The sequence below is a fragment of the Toxorhynchites rutilus genome, chromosome 3, assembly GCF_029784135.1.
Source record: "Toxorhynchites rutilus septentrionalis strain SRP chromosome 3, ASM2978413v1, whole genome shotgun sequence".
NCBI lineage: Eukaryota > Metazoa > Arthropoda > Insecta > Diptera > Culicidae > Toxorhynchites > Toxorhynchites rutilus.
In genome coordinates, this window is record NC_073746.1 from 142682861 (window position 1) to 142704645 (window position 21785).

The window sequence follows — 21785 nt, forward strand, 5'->3', positions numbered from 1 at the left end:
GTTTTGTCGTAAAGAAATCGTTTTCTCGCTTTTCGCAGCCTATTGCGGAGATTTCGAAGCTGTGGAGTCCACCAGGGTTGATTAAAATTCCTAGAACGCTGGGCCTTCAACGGAACTGTTTCTCTAATAATTTCGTTCAATTGTTCATAGAATGTAGATACGGCATTGTCAACTGATGTATGGTCAAGTATGCGGTCCCAATCCAGAGAAGCAATTTTGTTATTTACAGTATGATAGTCACAGCGAGAAAAATCAAGCTCAGAGCGAGAAGAAGAGTCATCTTCCATTCGGGAACAAAAGTTAACAATTAAAGCCAGCGGCTTATGGTGATCGTCCACTTTGAGGAGCGCCGATGGGTAGTCGACAAGACTTACACGGTCAGGGTTGTTAACAAATGTCAAGTCAAGAAGCTTACCGTTGGCGTTCAGTAGGTCGTTAATTTGATATAACCCAGACGACAGTGTTGGTTCTACTAATGCTAGTTCCTGCTCCGTAGATGCGTTAAGAGGTAAAAATGAATTGAAATCATCGTCGAAGGTCCACACTAGATTCGGGAGATTATAGTCACCGAGGATTACGATCACATCATCAGGGTTGGCCATTTGTTGAATTTGATGGATGGATTCAACGTGACGGGCGTAGGTATCCACATGACTGTTCGGGCGGATGTAGATGCTACAGATGAACAATGAGAACCGGGGTAGAATGATGCGCACGGTTGTTTGCTCCAAACTCTCACAGTTTACTAGATGCACCGAACTACAGTTAAGCTCAAATTTCACTGCAATCAAGACACCACCGCCACGGGACAAGTGACTGCTGAGTGAATTACGATCACAGCGATACAATACGTAGTTACTTGATAATTCAGCACTTGATATTCCAGAATGAAGCCACGTTTCTGTAAGTACCACTGCATCAAAGTCACAGGCGAGAAGTGATAGAAGCATGTCATTGGTCTTAGTCCTTAATCCGCGAACATTCTGATAGTAGACAGTCAGCTGTGTATTATTTGCGTTAGATGAAGGTATTGGATGACAACGTTGTTCAAGATCAGGCGTTGAAGAACTTGGTTGGGGGATGTGGTTTACTGACTCCCTCCCTGGATGGGGAGTTGCTGTGATTGGTTCGTTGCTGATGTTCCCGTGTCGATGACTTGCGGGGGCTTCCAAAAATGTTGTACATTTGTACCATACTCTAGGAATTCCCTGAACTCGATTTCTCTGGGCCACGTAGAAGGGTCCATAGCTTTGGCCTTCAGATCTTGACTGACGCCTATCTTGAAAGAGACGAAGGTCAAAGTTGACAATGGCCGACCCTTTGGAACTAGCGGCTTAGCAATAACATCATCCGTCGATAAGCGCTCCTTAACTAGTTGTTGGACATCTGCTTCCTTGACATCTGGGGATATTTTGGAGAGATACACCCAAAATTTGTCATCAGCTCTCGATCCTGATCTCAAAAGCGTATTGTTTACGGACTGACCGGTACCGTGGAAGATTTTCGTTGGTTGTTCTTGTGACGGCAATATGTCCTCATCACGACCTCTTTTCGGCGTTGATCGATTACCAAAATTAAAGTTGAAATGACGAGGTAAAGGCGACGAGACAGCAGGGGTCAGCTTATTGAAGCCACCTTGGATCTCTTGCTTGAGTTCTGCAATCAAACTCTCCTTGATATCCGTCTTCAGATCATCAACAAGTTTCTGGTACACGTCTTTTACCTCCTTAGCAGCAGCATTGATCGATACCATGGCGTTTCTAGAACGAGCGTTCGCCATGACGTCACGACATCCTTTGCACATCCAGAATAATCCGGGCTGATTATCAACTTCCTTGTAAAGCGCCTCCGATATTTTTGCACAATTAAAATGGAAATTCGCTTTACTGAAACCTTTGCAGACAACCTCTTGGTTGGTCATGGCTAACGCGCAACTGTGACAAATTTCCATTATGTTAGATCAACCAACGTTGAGATCGCAGTACTATTATTGAAGAACAAACAGCAGAAACAGAACTGGAAGCACTGCTGCAGGGACCAATGTGCTTTTTCCGCTTCGCTTACTTCTCAGAATCACAACTAGAGCGCGTTTTGTTCCCTTTCCCAGTGTTCCCTTTTACACATACACAGGTTGACGACAATTTGTTTACTTTTTGATTGTGAAATCGATGGCCAAATTGTGTGATGAAGCTGGGCAGCAATATGAAGGGATTGTTGTATGACGGGTGGATGTTCGGATTTCGGCGCAGAATGAGAAGACCAGCGGAACCAACTTTTGTTTATTGGTTCCGGTTTGCAGCATACATACACAAAAACTAATGTTTATGCAATCGACAGCGGATGAAATGAGCTTGATGGAAAATCTCGGTGTTTATGCACAGTAATAGAGTGGCAAACAGCGCACAGGTGGAGAGCGGCGAGGCGGGAGGTGTAATAGTGGCGGTGACGGGCAAATGGCGGTGGCTTATTTATCTCGGACCACTCTCAAGCCAGCTCGGAATTTGTTAAATTCACTTATCCTACCTGGCAGATTGGTTGCGACAAACTATTGTAGGCTTTTCTGGCGGCTGAAGCGGATGATCGGGTGCGGATTAATGAATTGTAGGCGGGTTTTTGATGAAAAACAACGAAAAATAAGAGAGCACGATAAAACAAGCGAGTTGACTATACGGCAGGGTTCCCAATATATATATATATATATATATATATATATATATATATATATAAATATATATATATATATATATATATATATATATATATATATATATATATATATATATATATATATATATATATATATATATATATATATATATATATATTATTGCATTATGAATTCTGATGTGATTTAAAACATAAAAGGTTATTATCAATATCCTTCTAAATGCAATCATTCTCGAGATATTTAAAAAAATATTTCTAATTTATAATCTATTTTATAGTAAATAATCTCTTTTAATATGTTTGTCGTGTTATATGGCCCATTGTTTTACCGAAACCCTGATGACGCATTTTCGAACTTTGTGTGGAACCACAATGTTAGTGTTTTGAGTTTTGAGATTCCATACCATCGTACCTCAGATACTCCTTGAATACACTGGAGTTTTTTCGAGTTGTGATTTGGTGTTGCTTTGGAATTGTTTTCCTTAGTCTACTTTCGCCAAATTAATGACAAAGTTCCTGCATACGTCGACCGTTAGAGTCTAGTTCGGATAAGAACTCGTCACTTCTGTGTGGTAGCACACTTGTTTTGATTCTCTATGAGTCTTTTGAGTCATCATTGAAAAATGCATTTTGTGGGAAAGAGAATCTGAAGAATGAATACTCTCTGGACGCGGTATATTTTGTGCGTCTAGAATAGCAAGCACTGAGCCAGTATTTCTCTGGACCAACAACATTAAATTAAAATACATTTTTCTCAAAATGCGAGAATTTACACACAAATAAAACATAATTTTGTCAAGAATCTTCATATAAATATGCCTTATACCCGAAAAACTAAAAAAGATGGAAAGATGACTTCTTCGACAAAAGTTCATATTATAATAATATCTAAAACTTTGTCGAATACACTATATCGCTATCTTGACTTTGAAAAAATTAGGATTAGTTGTATTTTTAAAAGAAAACATGAAAAAATGGTTGTTATAAAAACTTCTTCCCTGTAAAAGTGCCCATCTTTTGATGTATGGACGACTTGTTGGAAATTATAAGCGCTATTAATATATGTTTTTTTTAGAATTTAAAAAATACGATTGTGAGAAAACTAAATTTTAATATTTAAAACATTTTTGTTTTTTAGCGAAATTTTATTTCTAAAAAAATTCGGAATTTTTTAATGAAAATCTAAACAATTTCTGTGAGCAAAATTTTGTAAGTATCATAGTTTTTGAGTCATAAATTTTTGGAAAAAAATAGAATTTTTTTTTGGCTTTTTTCAAAAAGTAGTATGCAAAGTTGCTTAAATGACTCATGTCTTTACACCCACTGTACACCATTTCAATCATCTTTTGATATTAAAAGTTGCGTTTATAGTGTCGTTGCTGAGCCGTTTTAGAAGCTTATTCTTGTTCTGATCATATTTAGAAATTATAGGAGGTTGTGTCCATGTGCTCCCTTGGCCGAGTGGTTAGCGTCATAACTAACATGCCGGGTGTCGGGTTCGATTCCCGTTCTGGTCGGGGGGATTTTTCGTCAAAGAAATTTCCTCCGACTTGCACTGTGATCACGCGTATTCTAGAGCTTGCCACTCAAAATGCATTCAAGGCGTGTTATTTGGCATAGAAATCTCAACTAAGTACTAATAAAAATGACGCAAGTAATACTACGTTGAGACGGCGAAGTTCCTCTAGGAACGTTAGTGCCATTGAAGAAGAAGAAGAAGAAGAAGAAGGAGGTTGTGTCCAAGACATGACTACATTGTTGACGTAGAACTACGCTGTTACTTTTTTCAAGTCGTTTGTTAATAACTTCGGATATTATTTTAGAATGCTGCCAAATTTTAGCAAAACCTGTTTCATAGAATGATTTGGTCGCCCGTGAAATGGTTTTTATTGCAGAATCAGTTGATGATAACAGATTGATAATTCATTCTTGCCCTCGCAGAACATTACACAAGCTGATCGCAAGTCGCACATTGTTTCATGTTAATGCATTGAAAATTTACCTCGAACGCTCTTCCGGTGGCCTATTTCGCAATTAACATACACTCGGCTACAGATGATCATCAGACGATGATTGTGCCAGCACCATTATTCCACATCTCATAACTGCATAAATCTTTCTTTGGCGTCGAATGAAAACAACAACAATGGCAATACTTGCAAGTATCAAATATCATGATACATGTTATTTAGTATTGTCTCAGTTTTGAATCGCACTTCTAGACATCGTACGTACAACGAAAACCAACCAGCACCAAACAAGCGTTCAACATAGCATGCATACAGAGCCATACATTGATGGCCTGAACCGAGTAAGAACATAAACACTTCTCATCATTTTTCTCTATTCTCAAAAGAAACGCTTCTGTTAATATAACTGGCCTCGAAAATAGTTGCATTACGTTCTCATGTTCTAGATAAGCGCAGCTGTTATCCTTAGTGGAAAAATTTTTGCTACTGGCAAGCGGAACTCAATCACATATAAAATTCTAGAGCGACATTTGACTAAATAAACGAAATAAATTCTGCCGGTTAATCTTAATAACCTCGAAAAGAGTTGCATTACTTCGTTATGATCAAGATTAGCACAAATATCATCCTTGTTGGAGGTAGTTTTGCGATTGGCACACGAACCCAAATAACTTACAATATTCCAGCACGACATTCGCTATGGTTTAGCTTGATATTCCTCAAATTATTATGTGGCGCACAACCTTAACGCCTGCTTCGCCATAGCGTCAGTTCGATGCATTGATGCAATGTGAAAGGAACCAGCGAAGCCCTTGTGATGATGGAAAACAAACGAAGTTTACTGGTTCGAATGAAGAAAAGGTCTGAATATTTGCCTCAGCAGAGATCCACCCAAGTGCAAATATTCCTCTTCCGCTTCCTCCTCTCTCTGTTTATATATATATATATATATATATATATATATATATATAATCTCTGCTCTGCTGAGAAAAGGTCTGAATATTTGCCTCAGCAGAGATCCACCCAAGTGAAAATATTCCTCTTCCGCTTCCTCCTCTCTCTCTCTCTCTCTCTCTCTCTCTCTCTCTATATATATATATATATATATATATATATATATATATATATTATCTCTGCTCTGCTGAGGCAAATATTCAGACCTTTTCTTCATTCGAAGCAGTAAACTTCGTTTGTTTTCCATCATCACAAGGGCTGCGCTGGTTCCTTTCACATTGCATCAATGCATCGAACTGACGCTATGGCGAAGCAGGCGTTAAGGTTGTGCGCCACATAATAATTTGAGGAATATCAAGCTAAACCATAGCGAATGTCGTGCTGGAATATTGTAAGTTATTTGGGTTCGTGTGCCAATCGCAAAACTACCTCCAACAAGGATGATATTTGTGCTAATCTTGATCATAACGAAGTAATGCAACTCTTTTCGAGGTTATTAAGATTAACCGACAGAATTTATTTCGTTTATTTAGTCAAATGTCGCTCTAGAATTTTATATGTGATTGAGTTCCGCTTGCCAGTAGCAAAAATTTTTCCACTAAGGATAACAGCTGCGCTTATCTAGAACATGAGAACGTAATGCAACTATTTTCGAGGCCAGTTATATTAACAGAAGCGTTTCTTTTGAGAATAGAGAAAAATGATGAGAAGTGTTTATGTTCTTACTCGGTTCAGGCCATCAATGTATGGCTCTGTATGCATGCTATGTTGAACGCTTGTTTGGTGCTGGTTGGTTTTCGTTGTACGTACGATGTCTAGAAGTGCGATTCAAAACTGAGACAATACTAAATAACATGCATCATGATATTTGATACTTGCAAGTATTGCCATTGTTGTTTTCATTCGACGCCAAAGAAAGATTTATGCAGTTATGAGATGTGGAATAATGGTTTTTTTTTTATCTGTATTATAGTGATTTTCAACTCATTTGGCTGGTTCGTCACTTTTTACTTCCATTTTTGGAAGAATGTCGGGAGTGAGAATTGAACTCGTGACCTTTAGCGTGAGAGGCATGGATGTTACCACTACGCCAGATCGCCTCCTGGAATAATGGTGCTGGCACAATCATCGTCTGATGATCATCTGTAGCCGAGTGTATGTTAATTGCGAAATAGGCCACCGGAAGAGCGTTCGAGGTAAATTTTCAATGCATTAACATGAAACAATGTGCGACTTGCGATCAGCTTGTGTAATGTTCTGCGAGGGCAAGAATGAATTATCAATCTGTTATCATCAACTGATTCTGCAATAAAAACCATTTCACGGGCGACCAAATCATTCTATGAAACAGGTTTTGCTAAAATTTGGCAGCATTCTAAAATAATATCCGAAGTTATTAACAAACGACTTGAAAAAAGTAACAGCGTAGTTCTACGTCAACAATGTAGTCATGTCTTGGACACAACCTCCTTCTTCTTCTTCTTCTTCTTCAATGGCACTAACGTTCCTAGAGGAACTTCGTCGTCTCAACGTAGTATTACTTGCGTCATTTTTATTAGTACTTAGTTGAGATTTCTATGCCAAATAACACGCCTTGAATGCATTTTGAGTGGCAAGCTCTAGAATACGCGTGATCACAGTGCAAGTCGGAGGAAATTTCTTTGACGAAAAATCCCCCCGACCAGAACGGGAATCGAACCCGAACACCCGGCATGTTAGTTATGACGCTAACCACTCGGCCAAGGGAGCACATGGACACAACCTCCTACAAACAACGAAGTTTACTGCTTCGAATGAAGAAAAGGTCTGAATATTTGCCTCAGCAGAGATCCACCCAAGTGCAAATATTCCTCTTCCGCTTCCTCCTCTCTCTGTTATATATATATATATATATATATATATATATATATATATATATATATATATATATATATATATATATATATATCAATGGCACTATATATATATATATATATATATATATATATATATATATATATATATATTATTGCAGCTACATAATTTGCACCACCAAACAATCGTCCATCATTGCATCAGAATATTAGGTGATTGTTGCATCGCAACAGGAACAAAGCACACGGGAGCAGATACAAATGGGGTTTCAGCGTAGCGAAGATGCTATTTGCACATACGGGTTATAAAGCTTGCACGTATGAACACAAAGCCATATATCAATGACTTCAAGCAACTAAATATATACACACTTATCTCCGCTCTGCGCTCTTCTCAACAAGAGCCCTCTCTATTAGTATTTCCGGTCCCGATTAGCTTAGCTGTCATCATTGGTGGAGATTGATGACAAAATTACTGAACAATTATTTTCTGGGTGAGCCGATGATAGCCTTGTTTGATGATTCCCAACACAATTATTAAATAATTTTGTCGCGTCCACAGCTCAATCCGAAACGAATACATGTGATGACGCAAAACAAGGAAGAACAAACGATGTTTGTAATTTTTTGTTGACGTAGAACTACGTCTTTCATTAAGGGTGCCAAATCAGAAAACAGGTCACGTTTTTATGAAATAAAGTTAACGTTAGTAACTATTTTTGCGGCGAACGGATTTTGGCGATTTACAAATTCATCGCAAATTCCCTAAGATTTGTTTGATATGCTATACATTACAATTCCATGGTGTATAAATGGTTAAAATTCATGAAAACTATAAGCGTTTTCATTTTCCCATATATTTGTTCTGTCCATTTGTTTGCTTTCCCGAACAGAGCTGTCAATAACGAGCAACTTATGGACGAACAACGAAGGGGAAATCGTATGATTTAAAGTCTCCGTTAACAAGGGAAAAGAAGAAGAACGAAGGGGAATATTTGCCTAGAGTATAAACAGTGGATCTCGCTGAAATAAACTTTCATTCTTCGTGAGGACACCGACTGAACAACATCGCTGCTGGGCGAGCTGGACGGTGAGGAGTGGAGGAGTAATACGAGGAAAAAGTAATTTTTTCCAAGGGCCTTTTTGAAGGTTAGAGACGAATGAACTAAAAAGTCTCAAGTGTCTTAGTTTCGGATTGAGCTGTGGACGCGACCAAATTACTTAGTCGCTGATGTCTCTAGCATTGCAATAATTGCATCAAACTGACGCCATTGCCTTAAGGTTCTGAGCTGCAGCATTCTGAGCATCGATATATGGATATTTTTGTGTGTGTACGTGCGTGCGTTTTAACGTATTTCGCTGTTGCGGGTGAACATGTCGATCCGAACGTGTCGACAAAGAGGGGAGATAGCGGGAGGGAAATATTTGCGCTAGGGTATTAGTAATGAATTTGCTTAGGCAAATATTCAGCCTTTTTCCAAGCAGTTGACATTGTTTGTTTTCCGTCATCATAAAGGCTTCGTTGGTTCCTTTGACATTGTATCAATGCATTGAACTGACGCTATGGTAAAGCAGGTATTAGGTTTTGCACCAAAACATTATTTGGGAATACCAAGTTATTCAATAAGTTATAATAATTTATAAATTTATTTGGGTTCGCATGCCAGTTGCAAAACTCCCTTCAACTGGGATTGCATTTGCGCTAATCTTGATCATAATGAAGCAGTGCTACTCTTTTCGAGGTTGTTGAGTTTAACAGGAAGAGTTTATTTCGTTTATTTAGTCATCAGGAAAGTAAACGTCGTTTTGGAATTTTGTATGTGATTTGGTTTCGCTTACCAGTAGCAAAACTTTCTCCACCAAGGATGATAACTGCACTTATCTCGCTTATTGTTCTGAGAGGGCAAGAATGAATCATAAAACAATAATCGTCAAATGATTCTACAAGAAAAAAAATATTTCAGGGCGACCAAACTGGTAGAGTTGTTATTTCTAAAATTTCGTAGCATTATAAAATAATATTCGCAGTTATAAACAAGCGACTTGAATTAAACTAAAGCATAGTTCTACGTCAACAATGCGGTCGTGTCTTGGACTCAACCTCATATATTTTTTTTCTAAAAAATAAATCAACGATACTGAATTGGAACTATTTGGTCTAGTGATTAACGGTTTTCTAACGGAAAGTTCAATGTCAGTCCCTGGAGACCGACACGGAGCTCAACGTGCAGCAAAGACAGAAGTACTATAGAGAGAGTCCTGGTACTCCACAGGTTCCGTTAGCAGCAGGGAATTTATGAAACCACAGAGCATTCATCTCTCGCCACGGGTCCCGTCATTTCTTGACTTAGCCATTTTGCCATATTTTTCTTCACGTACTAGCCATTGATCACAAATATCAAAATCATTATCATTTGGGACTTTGAACCCTTCGCTTTGGTTCGCGAATTCTCCTCTTTGGGGATCACAGTTACGACATGATCGTTGTACCACTAAATTTGTGTGATATTGAACTCATACTACTCCAGAAAAGGTAGCGGGTCCTAGTGATGGCACACCTTTTGATATACTTCCTGGTTCATGGTTCCAGAAGCTTTGAAAGCTCTACTTTTCAGTCCGTGGCTACAGATTGACAGCCAGAAAAGAAATTTTTCGAACCTTTTTCGAGTCTTCCGGTGCATTCTGCGAATCGAACGAGGTAATTTTTTTTTCGAATGAGTTTCAGGATTTAAATCATCCGAAATTCCAGTCGACGGCCAGGCGCTCTCCGAATCGATTCATGATATCACAAACTGGGGGAGCAGATAGTCCGGGATTTCCATTGCGAGCGGGCAGGATCGACACGGCGTGCTGTTTTTCCTTCCCAAAATATATATTTTGATCACGGCTCATATGGCGTTAGCCTCACGGGCCCGGGAGTTCAATATTTCGACAATTTTTGCCTTACGACTATGTTTTTGATATGTAACCGATTACTCCCGGTTATTGACTCAGAGGCTTGGTTTTGACGATCATTGAATACATAATACATAGAAAACATACGCTGGCCATGTGGTAGGAAATGCGGCTCCTAGTGTGCCAGAATTTGAAGAGATTTTTGTGGAAAAGACCATAATCATTCAATTCAAAAGTAGGAAATCCTTACACTTCTCTCCGTACCCATCTCTTCAGTGTGCTGTGGTAACTAATTATAAGATGTATTCCAAATCTTCAATCTTAGAATGCGTATAATGCTTATTTTTTTTTCTCAATCTATTATGAATACAAAACTCCATACAATATACATGAATAAGAAACAGTGGGATATACGGTTTTTCAAGAGTAGCTTTTTTACATAAAATATACTTTTATGCTACTTGTAACTATCCCAATATTAACCCATGTTCTTGAACTAGTTAATTTTTGAGCGGTGTCCTCGCCTCGGTTCGCCTATGTCACCCCATCAATCATATAATTAGCAGTCATTAGCGCCCGAGTACATGGCAAATTCCGAGCATATTTGCATATTTCGTGACATCGTTCACACCATCTGTCTCGGCGGCTCGCTCTCGTTCATCTCAATCTCATGTCGGTACTATGTCGTCTGGAAAGCCCACACGCTGAACTCCTGCCCATGCACGAAGTCTGGGTGATCCCATTCTTTACCTTCTCTTATGGGCTTACCAGTGAGACCTCTGTGCCCCCGCGTGAACGCGACATTGCCTAGTCGACTCCGGCAACCCTCGCTGCATCGACACCAGAGAAGGTGAAAACGGAGGAGGAGCAATGTTTTGCCTCCCTAATTCATATTCATATTTGCGTCGATGGCTTGTCACCGCAAAGTACCTGTAACGTTTGTATTAACGCAAAACATCAACGTTCCGTAAACACAATGTGCTGACGGTGTTCACCTGGGGAAACTTTATGGAAAATGTCAGGAAATTAATTAATCGAAATACATTTTATCATGTGTGAATATGGGGTCATCACCATATCCTATGCCCCAACATAAATTGGTCGAATTTTACCGCTAAAGTTCAGAGCCCAAGCCACCGTGCACGGCTCGAGCCAGATTTCGGCCACCACGCCAAACACTTGTAGGCGACCTGAGACATTGCCATTAGACACCTATCACGCAAACGACATTTGCTCACACTCTAGACTCTGTAGACACACATTTCCATACCCTCTTTTTTCAAACACTATATCCAGACAGCACACGCTCGGTAATAAAATTCATCAATCGTCCGAAGCGTTTGAAAACACAGAAACAATTTTGCAAATGTTTTATTTGTTCGTGCAGTCTTTCATCAATTATCGTTACGGCGTTGTAAAAACGGATCACTGCAAGCGGCTACCAGCTGTGCGCTCCCACCGGTCGTTCTGCGGTGGGAAAATGGGAAATTTATGAATCGTTACACGGTGGATGACTTCTCCGGCAGTTGGGTGTAGGCTGATCGAATTGTATAGACCGGCGTGTGTGGGAGGAAGGTGTGCGCGTACAAATCTAGAGGCGATGATATGTCAGATAGGTTCAGTTCGAATGACTGGGGGTGTAAAAGTCGGCCAGACAAAGCCCTGCGGTTGATTGATTGCGAGGTGCCACCTTGCGTGCAACAAATCTATATGCTAATCGAGTAGTAATTAAAAGTAAGTTATTGCAGTCTGTGGTTTTTATATCTTATGATCCTAGTCATCAGAAAATTTTCATATCCCAAAGAAGTTGCACAAACGATTATGTATTGGATGATCAGACCTTATCCGATTATTGTGAAATTTAATGATGATTTTTTTAGGACGATTTCAGTTGGAGTTACTCAAAGAGTAGTACTATACAATAGAACACTGAGGATGTCATAAGAACAAATATGTTAGTGACTTAATGGCTTTTATTATTCAGGGGTCGACTTAGGGCCATCCTAATCCTAATCCCAAAAACTATGAGTTGTACCGAAATAGTGTCTTAGAAAGAGTTATAGAGATGTGCCATCCGCTCATGAGCTGTTCATTCGAATCGCATCATCATAGTGAGCAGATTCGGATCGGCTAGCAATAAAAAACACAGCTCATCCGCTTGTTACGAAGCTGGAGAGCTGATGAGTTGCTGAGCTAATTAGCTCTGAAATTGTTGAGTTGTTGAGCTGACGAGCTGCTAAGCTGTTTAGCTCTGGAACTGTTGAGCTGTTGAGCTGAAGAGCTGCTGAGCTGAAGAGCTACATAGTGGTGGAGCGCAAAAGCTGCAGAGAGTGTGAATTATGATACGCGAAAGAATGTTTCGTCTCCCGCGCTTCATAATATGACGTCAATTTGTATTCGTGTGTCTCTCTTGGTGAGAGATCTGGCAGAGATGTCAGATAGGAAATGGTTTTTGTTTTGAAGATTTCAATCGTTCGTTCTTCATTATTTTTTTTCTTATATCGCCAAACAAAATACTAAACATTATTATATGCTTGAAAATAAAATTACTATATCATATTGTTATTTAAACATGACTGTAGAAACACAAAAATTTATTTCCGCATGCTGATTCAAAACAATTCAGAAAACCACCCGGCATAAATGCTGATAATTGATAATGGTCCTTTTATTACCTTTGTCATCGTGAATAATTATTTCTCATTGCGCCTATTAGTGGATTTATTTTTATATCCTTGGATGCAAAAAAATATCTCGGAAGTTTTATCAAAAAAACGTTGTCTCGGCCAATATTTCTGAAGGCATTTCATTTGGCTTCTGTTGTTTAAGTTCAGCATATCCTAAGTATCTTCTTTGTTGGATTTCAGCATTCAGTATTTGTTGAACAGGGTCTTTCAGATTAAACGGTCACGCAACAAATTTTAATAACTTCTACAAAAGTGAACCGATTTTTATTTTTAAAAACGAAAATAAAGCTTATTTTAGGACATTTTCGATGTGACCACCCCTTTTTTCGATAACGCGTTTTGAACGGTGAACAAAATTCTTCATGCACAACTCTAGCATTACGACTTCGATGCTGTTGAAAATCCGAGTTATTTCTTCTTTAAGTTCCTCCAAATTGTGAGGCTTATTAACATAGCAACGGTCCTTCACGTAACCCCAGAGGAAGTAATCGACGACGAGAAATGTTGAAATTCTTAGAATAAGAGGACAAAGTTTCATTAAGCCTCCGGTTGCTCGAGAAATACGATTTCACTAAAAATACACGTTCTTGTAAATTTTTGCATCTTGACACTAAAAACCATCCAATCTGACTGAACGAATAGCCGAATATTATCGTCCCGAAGTGGGGAATGCAGTGTTACCATCGACGGATCAAAAAAAATATAAGGAGCTATTCGATTTTTTTGCATGAGCGTTTAATTTGAAAGATCCTGTATATTATATTATTAGAATTCATTAGAATATATATAATTGTGTACAATACAACTTAAATTCGTTTATTTTTTGCTTTCCGTCTGTTAAGAAAATGCACACTATATCATGTCCCATGGTAGTTACGTTTCATATGCAATTGTGTGGACAACCGAAAAATTCAACTGAGCTGAAGAGCTGTTCCAAATGAGCAGCTCACTTGTATGAGCTGAACGGCTCTGAGCCGCTCACCATGATGAGCTGATTTGCCCATCTCTAATATAAAACAGAAGTCATGTGGAAAATTTAGAAAATCAGTTCAAGTTGGTTAAACTATGAATTTTTGAAACTTCGAATTTTTGTATGTTGACAATCATGTTTAGCCACAGACTATGAATACTGATGTGATTTCAAACAAAAAAGCTCTTTATCAATCTCCTTCTAAATGAAGCCATTCTCGAGATATTAAAAAAAATATTTCTATTTTATTGTGTTTTTCAAGCAAATAGGCCCTTTTAATATGTTTGTCGTGTTATACCGTCATGTTCATGAAGTTTTATGAATTTGCTTATAATTTCCAAAAATATCATTATGATATCGGCATGATGCGCGAATTTTTAAAGATCTATCTAAAAGGATATTGCATCCCATTAACTTCAGTTTCTCAATCACTGACACGGTTAAGAAACGTTTTCCAGATGAACATTTATTATCATTTTTCGGGAACGGTTTAAAAAATAGAAAACACATATTTTAGATTTTGAAAATTAAAGTTTTTTTGTAAATTTTTAATTTTTTTTTCAGTGTATATTTTTTTCACGTTTAAGCATCAATACTCTATATCTCTTTCTAAGACACTATTTCGGTACAACTCATAGTTTTTTCATATATAAATTATCAAAGACATCTTCTACCAAAATCGATACGCCCTCTTCAAAAGTTACGCTTGAGTCAAAAAGTTCCCAAATGCTGTGGAAAACTCTTTCATAGCTTTCATTCGAATAAAAAATGTTCATGTTTTGTCATTTGTCGATTTCATTTGGAATTGCTCTTTTACGTTTCATTCAAAAGTTTAGTATGATTATTTTTATAATGACGCATCCTTCTCTACAAAAAAGCATAGCTTGTCTGTAGCTAGTCTGATAAAAATGTAGTACAGTCAACTCTCCCTAACTCGATGTTCTGTATCTCGATATTTTCCCTAACTCGATGCCTCTCTTACTCGATGTGTTTTGAATCATTTTTCCATGGATTTTCACCTCCCTAACTCGATTGATTTTCGCGTACATGTTTTTGTGCGTTATTACCTCAGATTTCAATTGCCCTTGAAAGTGAAGACGGAGTGTTCGTGTCATCAAACAATTTCTTTTCAAGTATGGAAAACCACGAGAAACCTTTCAAGCGAACAATCAAAACGCTAACCATTGCGCAAGATCTGAGCATCATCGAGCAGGTCGAAAAATATGGACGGAAGGGGTCTGAAGCTGCAAATAATTTCAGTATTGCACAAAGTGCGGTATCAACACTACTCAAACAACTAAAGTAAAAATGGAATCGGAATGGAAAATTGTATCTAGACCAAAAGCATATAAGGTTGGTCAGAATCGAGAAGCTGGAGCGGTCAATGAATTTTTGTCTTGTCAAGCTAGACAAAATAATTTACCCCTCTTCTATTCTTCGGGATATGGCTTGAGAATTTGTCCAGAAACTGGGAAATCCTAACTTTAAAGCACAACCAACATTGACAGGAGTGATATTCCGCTGGCATAATTAATGTGTCGTGAGCGATGTCGACGGTACAATACCGTTCGATTGCTCAATGTCTTTTAATAATTAGTGCAAAAAGGACCAAGACGTGATTTGCTGTGATCTGATGCCAGATACCGATATACTAGAAAGTGTTGAAAAACCTGAGAAAAACGCTGAAGATAGTAGTTCTATTGAGATGTTAATTCGAACGTTTAATCAAATCTGAAGAATATGTCCGGAATATTGAAATCAACTGAAAATGTTCCTGTGAAACTATTCGAACATTTCTTTGTGATTGAACAGTTCCTGCGTGATCGTTACAATTCAGTTTGAGTAACATACTTAATCAATATTTTCTTTGTTAACCTAGTGCCTCGTGCAAGTTGGACTCGATTATATACAAACTCGATTATATATGATTCGATTATGTAAAATTTAGGACTCGATTGTATACAGTTTGAAAAAAAAAGTTGGTCCCTTTGGATATCGAGTTAGGGAGAGTTGACTGTATCTACAGAAAATAAATAAACCAACAGACCTTCGTCCTGCCTTAAATAGTTATTTTTGTCAATTTTCACCCTAAATTATCAATTTCCACGTACATAACCCATCCATTATTATTTTCACAAAATGGAGCGCGAACTTCAATGTCGTCAGCGTTTCGATTGAAAGAATGAACTCCAATTAGACCAATTTTTCACTGCAGAACAGATAATGCGTAATAGATTCTTTCGAATTTTCCTATTTTTCTCAATGATTCTCCAGTTTATTATGTTATTCTGGTTTGGATGGAGACGAATACAACGAAATAAAAGCAGCTCAAATCTGACCATCCGGAAGCTCTTGTGATGATGAGATTCGCATGAACTTATTTTTTTTCACACTTTCAAATGTTCAGAGGTTTCAAAGGTTCTCAGATTTTCATAAAAATTGGTAGTTTGATTCTTTATCGCAGATGATTGGACCCGTATTTTTCCATTTTGTTCATTAAAGTGCCCATTTCCATTTTAGGATGGTTCGAAAAATCAATTTTTTCCCTTTCTTTGACGTTGAAATATGTCTTTCAGGGAGGGTATCAAAACAGAAAACAGGTCACGCTTTTATGAAATAAAGTTAACGTAATAATTATTTTCACTGCGACAAATCGAATGTTCATTGTTGATTGTTGATTGGTCTGAAATAAAAAAAAGCTATGTTGATTGAGTGTTTATTAATATTTCATTAATGAACATTATTTTATGTTATTATATTGATGAATTTCATTTTAATATATTGGTAACGTACTTGTTCTACACCTCCAAATCTAAACTTGCCGAGAGGCCAGCAATCAGAATTCTTTGGTAAGCTTGCTTAGGACATCCGATCCTCTGATAAATATCTTGCAAAAGCAAAGATCGAAGAAAGTGCTATTGCAATCCCCATCTGCAGTGAAACTTTTACAAAAGGACTCAAATTTGAGCCAACTAGAAACAGAAATTGATTCATAAATACAGCCATTCCATGCCAAACCGATATAGTGGGTGGTTCTAAGATTTTCGTCAAAAGTAGTAATTTTGTTCTTTAGCGCAAAACATTAGACCTGTATTTTTTTTACTTTTTCATTGGAATGCCCGTTTCCATTTTAGGGTGGCCCAAAAAAAAGATTTTTCCCCTTTTTCCTAAAGATGATTTTTTTTTTTTCAAAAAATCATAACTTTTGAACCACTTAACCGATTTAGATGGTGGATATATCAAATTGAAGCCAATGAGCTAAAAAAAATATTGAAATTTACAAACAATTGATTTTGTTTTCGTAATGATTAATTGTGGTCGTTTTTTATTGTTTTCATGGCTTTGGACTAGAGGGCGCTATATTATTTTATGTTTTTCCTTGAAAGCTGAGGATTTTTTTACATAACATATCTCGATGATTTTTCAAAGTCAACCGGTGGTTCGAAAAATCATTTTTCCCCTTTATCCAAAAATGACTTTTCGCAAAAATTCATCACATTTGAACTAGTGAACCGATTAAGATGATCGACATATGAAATTGAAGCCAATAAGCTAACCTTCTTTGAAAAAAATATCACACTTAGGGGAAGATTGGTTTCTAGTCGCATAGGTCTAGTCTAGTCACAGAGGAATATTGAACGAAGGCTTAGAACATGTTGAATTTACAAAATAATAACTCAAAAACGAAAAAAATCTCCGATATCGAAAAATGTTATGTAAAAAATCCTCAGCTTTCCATAAAAAACTATAAAAAAATATGGCGTCCTCTATCTATAACCGAGAAAACTATGAAAAACTATCTCAATCAATAATTACAAAAACAAAAATCCAAATTTTTCGCAAAAGTGATATACTTCAAAGAAAACTAACTCATAAGCTTTTATTTGATATATCGATTATATGAATCGGCCCAGTAGTTCAAAAGTTGTGAATTTTTGTAGTGGAAAAAATGGAGAAAATTTGGTTTTTCGAACCATCGATTAACTTGGAAAAATCATAACTCAAAAACGAAAAAAATAGCATCTCTGATATCGAGATGCGTTATGTAAAACATCCTCAGCTTTCAAGGAAAAATATTTAAAAAAACTAGCTGACCCGGGAAACTTCGTCCCACCCAAAATTTAATTTTCGTTATCACATTCACGTTTTCTTACTAAGCGCACGTTCAAACATCAAACGATCAAACATCAAATGGACTAACAACGCTTGTCACTATGAAGTTGAAGAACATAAGGGAATTGAATTTTCGAAAATTTTCCCATTTTCTTCAGAGTTTTCCGAAAATTTTCAATTGTCATGTTTGGTTAGAATATGTTTGATCGAAATATGTATTTTAATTTTTTGGAACCCCAGCTCCATTCCAGGAAGGGAGGGGCGTCATACCATCATAGAAACATTTCTCGTACCCAAAAACCCTCACATCTCAAATTTGGTTCCGTTTGCGTTGATTGAGGAGTGTCTTTTTACCATAGAAACGTTTCTTGCTCCCTAAAACCTTCATATGCTAAATTTGGCTTTATTTGCTTGATAAGTTTTCGAGTTATGCAGAAATTTGTTTTTCATTTGTATGGCAACCCCCATTTCGAGAGGAGGGAGGAGTGTCTGCTCATCATAGAAACGTTTCTTGCCCCCTTAAAACCTTTATATGCTAAATTTGGCTCCATTTGCTTGATTAGTTTTCGAGTTATGCAGAAATTTGTGTTTCATTCGTATGACTTATTCTAATGTTAGTAGGAAGGGAACCGATAGCTCGTTTCTAAGAAGATATCTCGCATAGTTATTTAATAAACCTAAAAGAAATTCATTATTATTTTTAATTATGTATTAAGTATAAATGAAAATAGTAGAAGCATAATGTTATTAAAATATTCCACCAAAATGTGTGAATCTTTAAAAAAAAAAGTTCATTCTGAGTATTTTATTTCAGATACGTTCCATGGCTCCATAAACTCTCAGAATTGATCAATATTGTTGCGATCAATCCGCTGTGACAGGCACTCCTAATTTAATCAACATCCAATTTGTATGTATATTGCATAAATTGCAAACAATATAGTTAACATTATTGGACCTTCCTCCGCCCGGTGCAAATGATGCACGCGATGAAATCAAAACCCGTTTTATGTCGTCTGCTAAACCGTTGACTGACTGAATGCAAAGAATTACTCACATTTGAACTTGTCACACTTGGCCGACGTAAACTATGCTAATAAATGCTAAGTGTGATTGCTGTATAATTATGTAGATCCAAATGCATCCAGCCAGCAGTGCCACCTGATTTGCTGCCTTCAGGAGACAGAAACATGCTGTTGCGAATCCGAAATGTTAATTTTGAACGAATCTAGCAAGTATTATGTCCTTTAATTCACCAATAAAATCTTTCGGGCGAATTAATTGCAATTCAAATTTTGAAGTCGTTCATGTTATTTCCGCATATTGCAACTTTTATTAGGACTTTAAAAATCAAAATTTCGCGTTGATCGTGCTTTGCTGTAGAAATCTTTACTCATTCATTATTATTTACTTCTCGATTTTTCCGACAGATCTCGCGAAATCATCAAATCCGCCATCCTGGACAATGACTTCATGAAAAACCTCGAGATGACGCAGATCCGCGAAATCGTGGACTGCATGTACCCGGTGCAGTACGGCTCTGGCAGTCTGATTATCAAAGAGGGCGATGTCGGCAGCATAGTCTACGTTATGGAAGGTAAGTGTGGATCGAAAGCTCGGAAAGCGTTGGTGTTTTTATTTTCAATGAATCGTGCAACTGGAAGGCGTTAACTTACCAGTTGACTACTTCCAGGGGTTTTAGGCATCCATGGTAACCCCGGTTGTGGATCGTGTTTGACAGCTTTATCGTGGCAATCGACGACGATCAAAGCTGCCATTTTTCATGAGTCGTGATCACCATCAGGGTATCGCTATAATGATGGATCATTATGTTAGCGGCTCACTTGAAAGTTCCATCAGTGTCTTACCTTGTAAAGCTTCTCACATGGCAAATACGCAGATATATAAACTCACTTCAAATTAGCTTGATGGATGGTTACGACGCGTGGAAGTGATATCCGTTTGTGATGATGAGAAAATGATGTTTATTTGCTGAGGGAAACGAGAGAAGGTGAAATATGTGCATGATCATGTGCAAAGTAGAACCATTTATTATTGCAAGTTTTCACTTTCTATGAACTTGATGGCGATGAGCCTGGGTGAAGAGGATGGGGTGTCAAGGAATGGCAATGGATGACTTTCAGTCTCTGTTTGTCATCATTAAATTTTTGTGCGTCTTCGTTTTTCTTTATAGTGATCCCTTGTATTTTACATCAATGACTTAAAAAATTGAACCGTTATGTATACGAATCATCATCCTTGTTGTTTGGGCTGAAAGTTTTGCTGAAATACATCATATAATTGTATAACTTGATAATTATATGATGATTCGACAAGGTTTTAACCAGACACCCTGTTCAACATCCGTAATGGTGAAATGGTAGATTGATTTGTCATGTCGACTGTACAGTCTGTATCAATAAATTTTAGTTTTTGGCATAGGACTATGTTTTTGATTTCTATATACAGCAATTCCCAATGAAATCGTCCTAAAAATGCAGATTTTGAAAACTTGTATTTTTGATTCGAATGAAAGTGTGTATTCCGTTTGGGTTGGAGGAAACATGAGTTTTTAACAGCAATTGGGAATTTTTTGACTCAAGCGTAACTTTTGAAAAGGGCGTATCGATTTTAGTAAGAGAAATCTTTGATGATTTATATCTCAAAAACTATGAGTCGTACCGAAATAGTGTCTTAGAAAGAGTTATAGAGTATTGATGGTTGAATATGAAAAAAATGTACACTGAGTACACTTTTTACAAGTAATACAAGCTACGTTTGTGAGTTCTTCATGATGCTTCGATATAACGAAAAATTCGATACAACGACCAATTTTGAAAGTAAAATGTACGTTATATCGAAGTTACCCTATATATGGCACTTCAAACGCAAAATAGTCAAAAACGTCCGTTGTTTGTTGTTTTCAAGGTGTCGAGACCTAAGAGACTTTCCATATAATTTCAAGACAATTGAGATTTACTATTTAAACTTCTCCTATTTTTCTAGTTTTACATCTATACAGCCATTCCATACCAAACCGATATAGTGGTTCTCAGATTTTCGTGAAAATTTGTAGTTTCGTTCTCTAACGCAAAACATTTGACCCGTATTTTTTTAATTTTTTCATTAGGGTGACCATTTTCATTTTAGGGTTGTCGGAAAAATCAACTTTTTCCTCTTTTTTTTTTTTCCGAAAATGACTTTTTTCAAAAAATCGTAACATTTAGACTACAACACCGATTCAGACGATCGACATATCAAATTAAAGTCAACCACCTTGTCTTTTTTGAAAAAAATCTATGCCTGCAGAAAATTCGAATTCTGCTGTCGTTATTATTGATTGTATTCGTTTTTTATTGTTTTCATAGTCTCGGGACCAAAGGCGCTATATTTTTTAATATTTTTTATTTTCTGGAAAGCCGAGTATTTTTCACATAACATATGTCAAAGTCAAAGGGCGTTTTTTTTTTTCGTTTTTGAGTTATGATTTTTCAAAGTTAAGCGATGGTTCCAAAAATCTATTTTTTCCTCTTTTTTCCAACAGTTATGTTCATCTGAATCGGCCTAGTAGTTCAAAAATTATGAATTTTTGAAAAAAGTCATTTTTTGAAAAAAGAGGAAAAAGTTGATTTTTCGGACAACCCTAAAATGGAAATAGTCACCGTACTGAAAGAAT

General features: G+C 37.1%; 1 protein-coding gene across 8 annotated transcripts in view; it reads left to right on the top strand.

Moving 5' to 3' along the window:
• The window catches only part of LOC129779928 (cGMP-dependent protein kinase, isozyme 2 forms cD4/T1/T3A/T3B), a 502476-nt gene that overhangs the window by 306486 nt on the left and 174205 nt on the right, over positions 1–21785 (top strand). For all 8 annotated transcript variants that reach the window (XM_055787708.1, XM_055787707.1, XM_055787710.1 and 5 more), the window contains one exon: positions 19540–19706. In XM_055787708.1, coding sequence (XP_055643683.1) covers positions 19540–19706 — 167 coding nt within the window. The remainder of the gene's footprint in view (positions 1–19539; positions 19707–21785) is intronic.